This window comes from Canis lupus, chromosome 15 (genome assembly GCF_048164855.1).
Source record: "Canis lupus baileyi chromosome 15, mCanLup2.hap1, whole genome shotgun sequence".
Taxonomy (NCBI): Eukaryota; Metazoa; Chordata; class Mammalia; order Carnivora; family Canidae; genus Canis; species Canis lupus.
Window position 1 is genome coordinate 40,633,188 of NC_132852.1, and position 12,430 is coordinate 40,645,617.

General features: G+C 53.2%; 1 protein-coding gene across 2 annotated transcripts; it reads left to right on the forward strand.

Annotated features, from left to right (window-relative positions):
* Positions 1 to 245: 245 nt before the first annotated feature.
* LOC140604951 (uncharacterized) lies at positions 246 to 7,485 on the forward strand. 2 transcript variants are annotated; one of them, XM_072776769.1, is made up of 4 exons: positions 246 to 415; positions 793 to 918; positions 2,244 to 2,433; positions 3,990 to 7,485. In XM_072776769.1, the coding sequence occupies exon 4, from the start codon at positions 6,036 to 6,038 to the stop codon at positions 6,819 to 6,821; it is 786 nt and encodes a 261-aa protein (XP_072632870.1). In that variant the 5' UTR covers positions 246 to 415; positions 793 to 918; positions 2,244 to 2,433; positions 3,990 to 6,035; the 3' UTR covers positions 6,822 to 7,485. The 2 variants fall into 2 exon arrangements, with proteins under 2 accessions (XP_072632870.1, XP_072632871.1); XM_072776770.1 differs by lacking the exon at positions 793 to 918.
* The last annotated feature ends 4,945 nt before the right edge of the window (positions 7,486 to 12,430 follow it).

A 12,430-nucleotide genomic window follows, 5' to 3' on the forward strand; every position in this document is an offset into this window, starting at 1 on the left:
GTAGAAGTGGAATAAAGAAGTCTATAATGGAACACTGGAGTGGAGGGCCTGAGGTGGAGGGGAATCATTTTGTTTCCATAAGTTCAATTTGAGATGTCCATTAGACACGAAGTGAAAAGACAACACTGAAGGTTCAACCAGGAGTGGACTCAGGTAGGGGATCCCAGGCAGTGAGGTCACAGAGCCCAACAGAACTTGTAACCCCTGCAACCAGGCACCCACATTCTAGTGCAGCCCCACATCAGGCTCACTTGGCTAGAGACATCCGCTAGTGAAAGATGTTCTCTTGCTGCTTGCCTACTTCCCGGGGCTCTGGCTTCCAGAAACCCCAGGGACGCAGCTTTTTCACATGCCTAGACTTTGGTTCCACCGTCACACGCCATGCCTCAGGGCATTTGCCAGGCAGCACCCTAAGGTAATACAGAGCAGCCCAGGCCAGGCCACCTGTGCCAGCCATCCTGGGCAGCCCCATACCCTCCTCTTCAGTTTCAGGGAACCAGGGATGTGTGGGCAGGTCCCATCCAGGCTGGAGGAGGTTGCAGGGCAGCAGGTTCCCTGGTGATCCCTCCATGGTCACACTGATATCATGGTGGGCAGGGTGGAAAGAGGATTCCTGAGGTGCCTCTTACCCATCCCAGAGTTAACTAAAGGTCCTAGAGCTGCATCCTTTTTCTCTCCTTGGGGGAGGTGTGTGCTGACTCTGGTGTGGTGTGTCTGGAATGGAGTCAGCTGGGTGTGCGGACCAGCCAAGGCAGCCAGACTGGGTGCTGAAGCCTCCTGCCTGGCTGCCAGGCACTGTCTTTACAGAGCTCCACACAGGACATGGGGCAGGAGTGGGAGGAAGAGATCCTCTGCTCCACCTCTTTGAGGAATGGGAAAGTGCCCTGCATAGCTAACAGGGGCCAGTGTGGTCTCAAGGTGAGTGCAGAGGCTGGGGACACCCCACACGCAGGGCCCCAATGCAGCAGGAAGGGCCCCGGGTCGCAGAAGCCAGGTTGCTACTCCCCTGGGCTCCCCCCTAGACTCCTGCTCCTACAGGAGTCTGGATTCCCCCTCCTCCCCAAACTTGCCCCCATGGCCCTGTGCACAGATTTGTATGAATATCAGAATAGAGCCTTCAGGGAATCCCTGGTTGCAGAGTGGTTTAGTGCCTGCCTTCTGCCCAGGCCCTGATACTGGAGTCCTGGGATGAGATCTGCCTCGGGCTCTCTGCATGAGGCCTGCTTCTACCTCAGTCTGTGTCTCTGCCGCTCTCTGTCTTTCTCAGTCTCTCTGTGTTTCTCATGAATAAATAATAAAACTTTAAAGAAAGAGAGCAACTTCACACCATGTCTCATCCCACGCGGTCTCCAGTAGTTTGCACTGCGCTATGCTTTCTCCTAACTGGTGCTCCCAGGAGGCCTCATTGGCCTGAGAGTCCTTCCCCACCTTCTCCAAGACTTGAGCAGGGACCTGGTGAGTTGGGAGACTTTTTCCCAAAAGGACACGGGGCTCACTGTACTATGTTAATTGCTCTGCAGTTAGGTTTTGAAGGAGCACATCCCTGCCCCCCCTCCCCGGGTTCAGGCACAGGGGCCTCGTGTGCTGCACAACATTTCAGAAGGCCAGGTGGTTCCCACAGCCATTGAGCCCTTCACTGATGCACGACTTTGATGTGATTCCCTTCTGTTGCCAAATCACAGTGCAGTGCTGAACATCCTGCAGCCCTCATACCCTGAGCACTCCACCTAAGGAAAAGTCTTGTGTTGGCACCTCAAGAGTGGGACATGGGGTTAGAATTCGAGGGGTGAAGCCATTAATGCAGGGAGGTGCTGTCAAAACTCAGCTGACAAATGATACTAACCTCTCCCACTTGAGAGTCTTGTATTGATCCAAAAAATTTTAAAAATTTATCCTCTAAGATTATTTATTTACTGAATTGTTCATTCGTTTGTTTGTTGTTTGTTTGTTTTTGTTCAAGAGACAGAGAGCAGGGAGTAGCAGGGGGAGACTCAGGATCCTCAAGCAGACTCTGCCCTAAGTGTGGAGCCTGCCAGGGGCTGGATCTCAGGATGCTGAGATCATGATCTAAAACCAAGATCAGATGCTAAGTGACTGAGCCCAGGCATCTTGCCCCATTTTCCTGCTGTGGGGACTCCTGCCGCACCCAAGCACTGAGAACTAGGGGCTTTGGTCTGTGCTCCAACTCCCAGCCCTCCTGATGGCTACAGTGCAGGCTGCATGTCTCCTTTGTTCCACCTTAGGGTGAAAGCGCCTCAAGCACGAGGAGAAATCAGACCTGCCTGGTGAGGCCCAGCCAGGTTGAGCTGCTGGAGGACCAAGTACAATGCCTCGTGCCCACTTTGTTGTGCAGAGACATCACCTACATCTCCAGTTTCCTGGATACACAGGATTTGGCACCTCCCAAGAGGTGCTGGACATGCTGTTTACAAAGTGAGTACCCTGACCCTCCACAGCCCAGTGGGATGGGCCACCTACTGGTTGGGAGTCATGGGAATGTTCCTGAACTTCTTGGAACCTCCATCTGCTCCTCTGACTGGAATAGAGTCACACAAGGCCTAGTTGTACCCTGCAGGGAAAGTACCCCCAGAGCTTGGCCCTGTGGCAGGTCAGCTAGAGGGGCTGTGGTTGTGCTCATCAGTCGTCGTTCTCCCCATGACGAAGCGTGTCCCTCATCCCCAACCATTACCATGGTCTTGAGCTGGGCTGTTTTCCCAATTGAAAAGGAGGTTTGAGAGTCCATCTGGGGTCTGTGTCCTGGGGCAACCAGAGTAGGGATCTCTGGGAAGAGCAGGGAGCCCCAGGCCCATTCAGATATCGGCCTTGGGCCTGGCCAGAGCCCTTTCACTCCTCAAGCATTCAGGAAGCCCCAGCAGGTGCAGGCGCTTCTCCAGGGGTGGCCCCATGCACAAAGCTGACTGCACCCCAGGGATCCGGACTAGTCAGGAGTCAAAGGGTGACAGCAGCTATGATGAGAGGTCATGTCCACAGGACGTTTCATGTGATGCCCCCCTGCCTTCCTCGAGATAGGGATGCAACTTCCCTTCCTGTGTTGAGATGGAGGGAGTCCTAGAGCAGTGGAAAATGTGAGTGAGCTCTGGCTAATGCAGGAGGGCCTTCCCTCTCCAAGAGGGCAGTGAGGGGGCTGTGAGTCGGAGGGGCTGCTGGACCCTCATCCCACACATCTGCAATTCCTGTGACAGGTTAAAGGTCTAAGGGCTCCTCAGGAGAAGAGGAAAGGAGAGCTGTGGATGGGGTGTGGGCTTTGTTGGATAGCAGTTGGGACCTTTAAGGGAATCCTTCCCTGCACCCATCCCCTCATTACCCTCTTTCTATACCAAATCTGGGACCCAGAGCAAAGCAGATGGGGAGCATCACACTCACCAATCTGGTGGCATCTGGACCTGAGTGCTCAGCAGGTGCTCAGGAGAGCCAGTGAGGGCTCAGGGACCAGATGGCCCTTGCCCCATGGGATATTAGAGACAGTGGAAGGACACCCACTGGTGGCCACTCCTGAGTGAGGCAGTGAAGGGAAGGTGGCCATACCAGGAGGGTCCTTGCAATGCCTGGCAAGACACGGAGCCCATTTGCTCCCTCCTCACTTGAATATTCCCAGAGCAACAGCGTGAACAGTGAGGCCAATGACAGGCCAGACACCCCTCCTCCCTGGCCGCGGGCAGGTGGATTCAAGGGGCAAGTGGGCAGTGAGCCAGACTGAGGAGGGAGTCCCACTTCCCCAGGAAAGATAGGGATGTCACACCACTGGTCATGGACTCCCACTCACAGAGGCTTCATGCCAGCCCCTCCTCAATGAGCAGGCCTGTGTCAGGCAGGACCGCCAGATACCAGGTGGACAAGGAACAGGACTGGCCTCTGACAGCCACAAGTGGGAGGCCTGGGGGCCCCAGTTCCTACAGGGCTTCCCTGGGACACCTGTGTGTGAGGGAGCCCTGTCTTCTGATGCCTCTGCTGAACCTGTCCATCGCCAGGGCCGTCTCCTCTATCCTGGATGCCTGGCTGAAACATATTCAGAGAATTTTCACCAACCACCAGAATTTCCTTGGCTGACAAAGCTGGCATACACAAGGCTGAACATACCGGGCTCAGACATGGAGCAGCATGCCCAGAGTCTTCTCACACAGTTCTCACACCTCAAGCCAGCAGAGCCAGAGGCTGGAGGTAAGGAGAACTGGGGGTGGCTGAGGTGGGACAGGCTGGGCCACACAGATCAAACCTCCGTGGAGCTTGCTGGGAGCATTGAGTAGGCTCATACCCCATCACCATGGCCAGCAGTCTGTGGAAACCTCCCAGGGACTGTTTCGTAGACTCACACTCGTTGAGTGGTGGGAAGACTGTCCTTGATTTGGGAGAGATGTGGAAAGTCCATTCTGGTGATGATACTTTGTCTTGGAGCTACAGCTTCAACCCCCGAGCAACATCCTGAACCACCTAAACAGCCTGCCCAGGCTCCTACTGTGGGGCCAGCTGAACCTTCTGGGCCTGACCTGTTAGAGCCGGGCATGGCAGTTGGTGCTGAGTGCTTGGCCCGAGTCAAAATGCCAGCAACTGAGTCCAAGTCAATGCATATCGTGGTCACACCTCTGATTCATTACCCCAACCTTGAGGAGCCACCTGCACCCTTGGCCACCCTGTAAGAAGAGCATGCCCCAGTGCCCACAATCCAGGTCCCCAACATGCCAAAGCATCAATCAGCCTCAGTTGAGCAACCAGCTTCAATCCCCAAGTAACATCCTGAACCAAGTCAGGACGCCATCCCAGCTACTACTATGGGGCCCGATAAACCTTCAGAGCCTGAGGTGATCAAACCTGCCAATGTTCCCGGAGATGAGTGTTTGGGTTGAGCTGCAATGCCAGCTGCTGAGTCCAAGCCAATGCACATAGTGGTCACACTTCTGATTCACTTTCCCGACCTGGATGAGTCACCTGTACCCTTGGCCACCCCAGAGGAAGAAGAGGCCCCGCTGCCTGCTATGGAAGTCCCTGACATAAACATACAGCCACTTGCCTCTGGTGAGCAACGACCCTCAGTCCCCAAGCAACATCCTGAACCATGTCAAGAGACCACCCCAGCTCCTAAGGTGGGGCCTGATGAAGCTTCTGGACCTGAGGTGGTTGAGCAGGTCACGGCTGCTGGAGCTGAGTGCTTGGCCCAAGCCGAGATGCCAGCTGCTGAGTGCAAGCCAATGCACGTGGTGGTCACACCTCTGATTCACTGTCCCGACCTGGAGGAGCCACCTGCACCCTTGGATGCCCCGGAGGAGGAGCAGGCCTTAGGGCCAGCAATCAGGGTCCAAGAAGTACTGGAGCAGCCAACAGACTCAGTGGAGCAACCAGCATCAGCCACTGAGCGACATCCTGAACCACCTCAAGAGCCCACCCAAGCTCCGACCTCAGGGCCAGCTGAAGCCTATGGGCCTGAGCCGTTTGAGCCAGGCACAGCAGTTGGTGCTAAGTACTTGGCCTGAGCCAAGATGCCAGCTCCCGAGTCGAAGCCAATTTACATGGCAGTCACACTGCTGATTCACTGTCATGACCTGGAGGAGCCAACTGGACCCTTGGCCACCCTGGGAGAAAAGCTCACCCTGGTGCCTGCTATTGAGGTCCCAGACATGCCAAAGCAGTCACCTGCCTCAGTGGAGCAACCAGATTTGGTCCCTGAGCAATATCCTGAACCACCTCAAGAGTCCACCCCAGGTACTACTATGGGGCCAGCTGAAACTTCTGGGACTGAGGTGTTCGAGCTGGACACGGCTGCTGGAGCTGATTGTGTCGCCCAAGTTGACATGCCAGCTGCTGAGTCGAAGCAAATACATGTGGTGGTCACACAGCTGATTCACTGTCCCGACCTAGGGGAGTCACCTGCGCCCTTGGCTACCCCAGAGGAGGAGCAGGACCTGGAGCCTGCAATCAAGGTCCCCTACATGCTGGAGTAGCCACCTGCCTCCGTGGAGAAACCAGCTTCGGGCCCTGAGCAACATCCTGAACCCCGTCAAGAGATCTCCGCAGCCACTACTATGGGGCCTGCTGAAGCTTCAGGACCTGGGGTTATCGAGCCAGTCCCGGCTGCTGGAGCTGAGTGCTTAGCACGAGCTGCAATGCCAGCTGCTGAGTCCAAGCCAATGCACGTGATGGTCACACCTCTGATTCACTGTCCCGAGGAGCCACCTGCACCCTTGGCCACCCTGGAAGAAGAGCTTGCGCCTGTGCCCACTATCAAGGTCCCCGACATGCTAAGGGAATCACCTGCCTCAGTAGAGCCACCAGCTTCAGTCCCTGAGCAACATCATGAACGATGTCCAAAGACCACCATAGCTACTACTGTGGGGCCTGCTGAAGCTTCAGGACCTGGGGTGATCGAGCCAGTCATGGCTGCTGGAGCTGAGTACTTGCCAGCTGCTGAGTCCGAGCCAATGCACGTAGTGGTCACACCTCTGATTCACTGTCCTGACCTGGAGGAGCCACTTGCTCCCTTGGCCACCCTGGAAGACGAGCACGCCCCGGCGCCCATTACCGAGGTCCCCGACATGCCAAAGCAGCCACCAGCCTCAGTCGAGCAGCCAGCTTTGGCCCCTGAGCAACATCATGAATCACGTCAAGAGCCCTCCCCAGCTACTACTATGGGGACTGGTGAACACTCAGGGTCTGAAGTGATTGAACCTGTCATGGCTGCTGGAGCTGAGTGCTTGGCCCGAGCCGAGATGCCAGCTGCTGAGTCAAAACCAATGCACTTAGCGGTCAGAACCCTGATTCACTGCCCCGATGTGGAGGAGCCACCTGCACCCTTGGCTGCCCCCAGGTGAGCAGGCCTTAGGGCCAGCAATTGAGGTCCACGAAGTACTGGAGCAGCCAACAGACTCAGTAGAGCAACCTGCGTTGGCCATTGAGCAACATCCTGAACCACCTCAAGAGCTTGCCCGAGCTCCGACCTCAAGGCCAACTGAAGCTTATGGGCCTGAGCTGTTCGAGCCAGGCACAGAAGTCGGTGCTGTGTGCTTGGCCCGAGCCGAGATGACAGCTCCTGAGTCCAAGCCAATTTACATGGCAGTCTCACCTCTGATTCACTGTCCCCACCTGGAGGAGCCACCTGGACCATTGGCCACCCTGGAAGAAGACCATGCCCTGGCACCCGTTTTCGAGGTCCCAGACATGCCGAAGCAGCCACCAGCCTCAGTGGAGCAACCAGATTCAGCCCCTGAGCACCATCCGGAATCACGTCAAGAGCCTGCCCCAGGGGAATCCCTGGGGGCTCAGCGGTTTAGCGCCTACCTTTGGCTCACAGCACAATTCTGGAGTCCTGGGATCCAGTCCCCCATGCTCGTCAGGCTCCCAGCATGGAGCCTGCTTCTCCCTCTGCCTGTGTCTCTGCCTCTCTCTCTCACTATGTCTATCATGAAGAAATAAATAAAATCTTAAAAAAAAAAAAAAAAAGAGCCCTCCCCAGCTACTACTATGGGGCCCAACGAACACTCAGGGCCTGAGGTGATCGAACCTGTCACAGCTGCTGGAGCTGAGTGCTTGGTCCGAGTCGAGATGCGAGCTGCTGAGTCCACGCCAATGCACGTAGTGGTCACACCTCTGATTCACTGTCCCGACCTGGAGGAGCCACCTGCACCCTTGGCCACTGTGGAAGAAGAGCTTGCCCCGGCGCCCACTATCAAGGTCCCTGACATGCCAAAGGAATCAGCTGCCTCAGTGGAGCAACCAGTTTCAGCCCCTGAGCAATAGCATGAACCATGTCAAGAGGCCACCACAGCTACTACTGTGGGGCCTGCTGAAGCTTCAGGACCTGAGGTGATCGAGCTGGTCATGGCTGCTGGAGCTGAGTGCTTAGCACGAGCTGCAATGCCAGCTGCTGAGTCCAAGCCAATGCACATAGTGGTCACACTTCTGATTCACTTTCCCGACCTGGATGAGTCACCTGTACCCTTGGCCACCCCAGAGGAAGAAGAGGCCCCGCTGCCTGCTATGGAAGTCCCTGAGATGAATATATAGCCACCTGCCCCTGCCAGCTACGACTCTCAGTCCCCAAGCTACATCCTGAACCATGTCAAGAGCCCACCCCAGCTCCTACTGCAGGGCCTGCTGCATCTTCAGGGCCAGTGGTGATTGAGCAGGTCATGGCTACTGGATCTGAGTGCTTTGCACGAGCTGAGATGCCACTGCTGAGTCAAAGCCACTGCAGGTGGTGGTCACAAATCTGATATACTATCCTGACCTGCAGGAGCCACCTGCACCCTTGGTCCCTCCAATAGTGGATCAGGCCCCCGTGCCCACTTTCAAGTTCGTCGATGTGCCAGTACAGCCACCTGCCTTTTTGGAGCAGCCAGCCTAGTCCCCCAAGCAGCAGCTCATAATAGCTGCAGCCCAACGGAAGGCTTCCTCTCCCCTTATCATTGCACTTTTTCTAATTTTTGTGGTTTTTATAAACCTCTATAATGGCTTCATGAATTTTGTTTGTAATAAAGGATAAATTAACTTCGTACAAAAATTTACTCTGATGCTTTTAAATTATACATCATGGTACTTTAGGTCCATTCCCAGTGTCGGACAGGTGAAACTAGAAGGTTCCTGGGCCACATTTCCACCACAGAGACAGCTGACTACTGACCATCCTGCTCATGCTCTCCCTGCTGTCCCTGCAGCCCCTGCCTCTCTGTCTCTGTGGCTTTTCCTCCTCGTGGGATGTGCATGTGCCTGGTGTCCTCGGTGTGGCCTCCTGTCTCTGCTGCAGACACGAGAGCAACTCATCAATTTCCCAATAGTTAAGAAACATATCATTTTTATTTCAAAGCCATATTCCTGAGTGAACAAAGATCATGTGAAGCCCCCAAATGAAATATTTTTATTATCCAGGATAGGGTTCCCTTGATGTAATGTGTCAGGTAATAAAGTGAGGTTTAAGGTTTCAGACAGATGACATTTACTTAATAAAATGAGGATTCCAATAGAAAGAAAAAAGGACATTTACCTTCTACCAAGGAATAATTGCCCATTGCGTGTGGTTGGGTCCTCCAGGCCTGAAATTGGTAACCCCTAACGATACCCACACGCCTGTTTTCATCACCACAGGTTTCATGATAGCCAACGGGGCATGCTAAGGAAGGTGAATCAGAAAGGGAAAAGACAAGTACCACATGAGTACACATATATGTGGAATCTAAAACATACAAAACCCCCCGGCAAACAAAATACAAGACAACAAAAACACAAAGACCTCAACTCATAGATACAGAAAACATATACGTGGTTGCCAAGGTAAGGGGTGGGACGTGGACCAAATATGTAAGAAGACAGAAACTTATAATAATTTAAAAAAGAGAGAGAGAATATCACGAAGGAACCTGGAGAGTAAATATCACTTCAATATATTAACTTCTAGCTTCCTATTACCCCGGGTTCCTTAGTTAATTCATTCTACAGCATCCAATTCTTCGGACCTACCGGGAATCCTCATGATGACACTGTAGTACTATTTGAGATGAGCTGGTTATTTAGAAAGCGTTTCATATCTATAATGACAGAGTCCTTAGCACCTGGGCGTGTGAGTCTTTAGGTATTCCTATAGGGTTTGAAGTGTAACTATGTAACCAAAACTTCCCTAGATCAAAGTGCAGTTTCCTGAGTCTTGATATAAGTACACATCAGTAAAACAATCACTGTAGGTAAGGTAATGCACAGGTACCCACCACCCCGAAATGATTTGTCCTGCTTGTTTTGCAGCCCATGGTTAGCTCCAGGTGTGACTTCTCCTGGTCCCTAGAGAATTACGCTTTCCTCAGGGAAAAGAGTTTTCTACAGAGTGGGAGAGCTGCTTGACTTTGTTGTTCTGTATCGCTAGGACTTCATAATAGAGGCACCTGGGTGGCTAAATCATTTGAACACCCAAGTCTTGATTTCAGCTTAGGGCATGAACTCAGGGTCATGAGATCAAGCCCAGCATCAGGCTCCATGCTGTGGGTGGAGACTACTAGGGATTTTCACACCTCTTCTGCCTTTCCAGACTCGCCCCCTGCCACCACCACTCACACTCACTTGTCATTTTCTCTCTGCCTCTCTCAGAAATTGTTTTTAAAAAGTATAGATTGAAAAGAGCTGACCAGAAAGTTCCAAGGCCTTTCCTGGAGGACAAACCATTCACTGACAGCTTACAGGCCCTCGCCCATCTGTGCTGGAAACACCCTGAGCAGCATGAGTGAGAATCCGTTGTGAGAGTGGTAGCCCAAAGGGAAAAGGAAAGAGACTGACTGGACTGACTCCATTGATATGAATATGCTCAGTTAAGATCTGGGATTATAAAGGAATGCCCTGACCACTTGTACATAGTTTTGATATTCTGGACCCTACACTGGGTCTCTAAGGTCCAAATGCTGGGATCTCCTTGGTATACTGTCACGGAAGTCAGGAAGAGGTCAGGAAGCAAAGCATCAGGAATGCTGAACAGGATCAGTGATGGGTGCAGTCTGCTCGGCCATCCCTGACCGTGCTTGCTGAGGGACACAGCAACTCATGCACTGCCTTCATCAGCATACTTGAGGAAGCATTGCTACAGGAGTCGCCAGTGTCCTTGATGAGCTCTGTGGGAGCTGTCTCCTTCGCTGCAGGAGAGGATGGGAGGTGAAGAGTGGCAGGGGCTGATGCCTCGACCAGCAGAGACAGGGTGAATCCAGTCACACAGTAAGCCACAGGACAGAATGGTAACCAGAGGATGTGGCCCTGAGGGCTGTGGGCTGTCAGATAGTTGATCAGGTCTGTCCGGATTGAAAGTGTTGGGCAGTGTACCAGAAAAAAATAAATGTCTAGATACAATAGTCACTAGGGCAAGGAGCCACGATCTCTTCCCCTGTCATGAGCCCTAAGCCACTATGTGTCTCTGAGCCCCTAGACTGAGGGAGAGATTGGAGCCCTTTGGGGAATTACCCTACAACCTCCTCGATGTGTGCCATGCATCTCCGCCACCACCCCAAGCTTTCCCCAAATGTCACCAAAGAGACAGAACTTTACCAGTGGGACCAACTCTGGACAAAAGGGAAACAACACTACATTTTCTGGGAACTCTTATAGAATGATTCTGAACATATGCTGGTGCCCAAAGGCCAGAACTATTACAAGTCCTGCCCAACTGTTGGAGTAGGGGCTCTGGGAGGTGTGCAAAGAGAAGGAGCCTTGACCCACATTGAACTGCTGGCCACAGAAATCTGAATAAATCATAGCTTACTGAAGTTCATTTCATTTTCTCTAAAGTAAGAACAAGGTCTGATTTCCCTCTCTCAGAGGGCTGTTATCAAACGATGGAAGTTGTCTATTATATGCTATCAAATGATACAAGTCTTTATGCCACATATGGAACAAACATGAAAAGAGACAGCATAATTTTTAAAAAGACCTGTAAATGGCCTGGCAGTTCCGGTCCCTCCCTCCTGGACCCTCATGCAGCTGCAGGTCCAGCTGCTCAGTGTCAGACCAACAACATGCCACCAAGAAATACCACTGCCCCAAGAACCCTATGTCTTCTCTTCTGATCCATGGCCACCTGCCTCTCAGCCACTGGGCTGCTGAGGAGGACACGGGATTCTCCAGGAACATCGTGGGGCACTTAGGGGCTTCCCAGGTTGAACCCAGAAGGCCCGCTCCTTTCCCTACCAATTGCTACACTCGCAAAGCCCAGTCATTTTCCTTTGCTAAGCTTTGGTCACAGCAAACATTTCTTCCACGCTGAAGTCCTACCCTCCAGGACTACCCCGACGACGACTGATTAAATCACTCAAAAATAAGAACATCAACAAGAAGGGCAAGGTGGAGGACGAATCTGTGCGAGGCGTCTGATGTGGGAACTTGGCAAAGAGGCAGGAAAGGCTCAGAGGACATGGCTTCTGCTATTTCAGCACCTTCCACTTTGGGAAATCACCCGGGGAGCTGCGGACGCTGCAGCCCTAACCGGCAGGAGCTGGCGTGTGGCTCCCACGGCGCCGGGCAGGGCCTGCCCACCCCCGCCTGGCCAGGTGCACACCCTGGCGGGGAGGGCGACCCGGGCGTGGGCACCGAACCCTGGCCGCAGAGGGGGACGCGGGCAGCTGGCCGCCCAGATGGCAAACCCAGGGACACGGCTGTGGCCTGTGGCAGCAGCACCTCGAGTCACACAGGGCTCTCAGCACAACAGCAAAGTGTTTCCCACCACGCTCTTCTCCCTGGGGTCCATACTGTGTAACCGGTTGGCTCGGTTTTTGAAAATCATGCTCTTGGTTCATAAAAATCTATTACAGTGGTGACAGTGCTAGGAAAACTGATGATAAAAGGTTAAAAAAAAAATCCAAAGAACTTTACACCTGGGAAGTAAGCCTTTCGGGAATAACAATGAGCAGAGCTGATGAGTTTCTTTGGAAGAAAAATAAGTTCTAATTCATCAACTTTT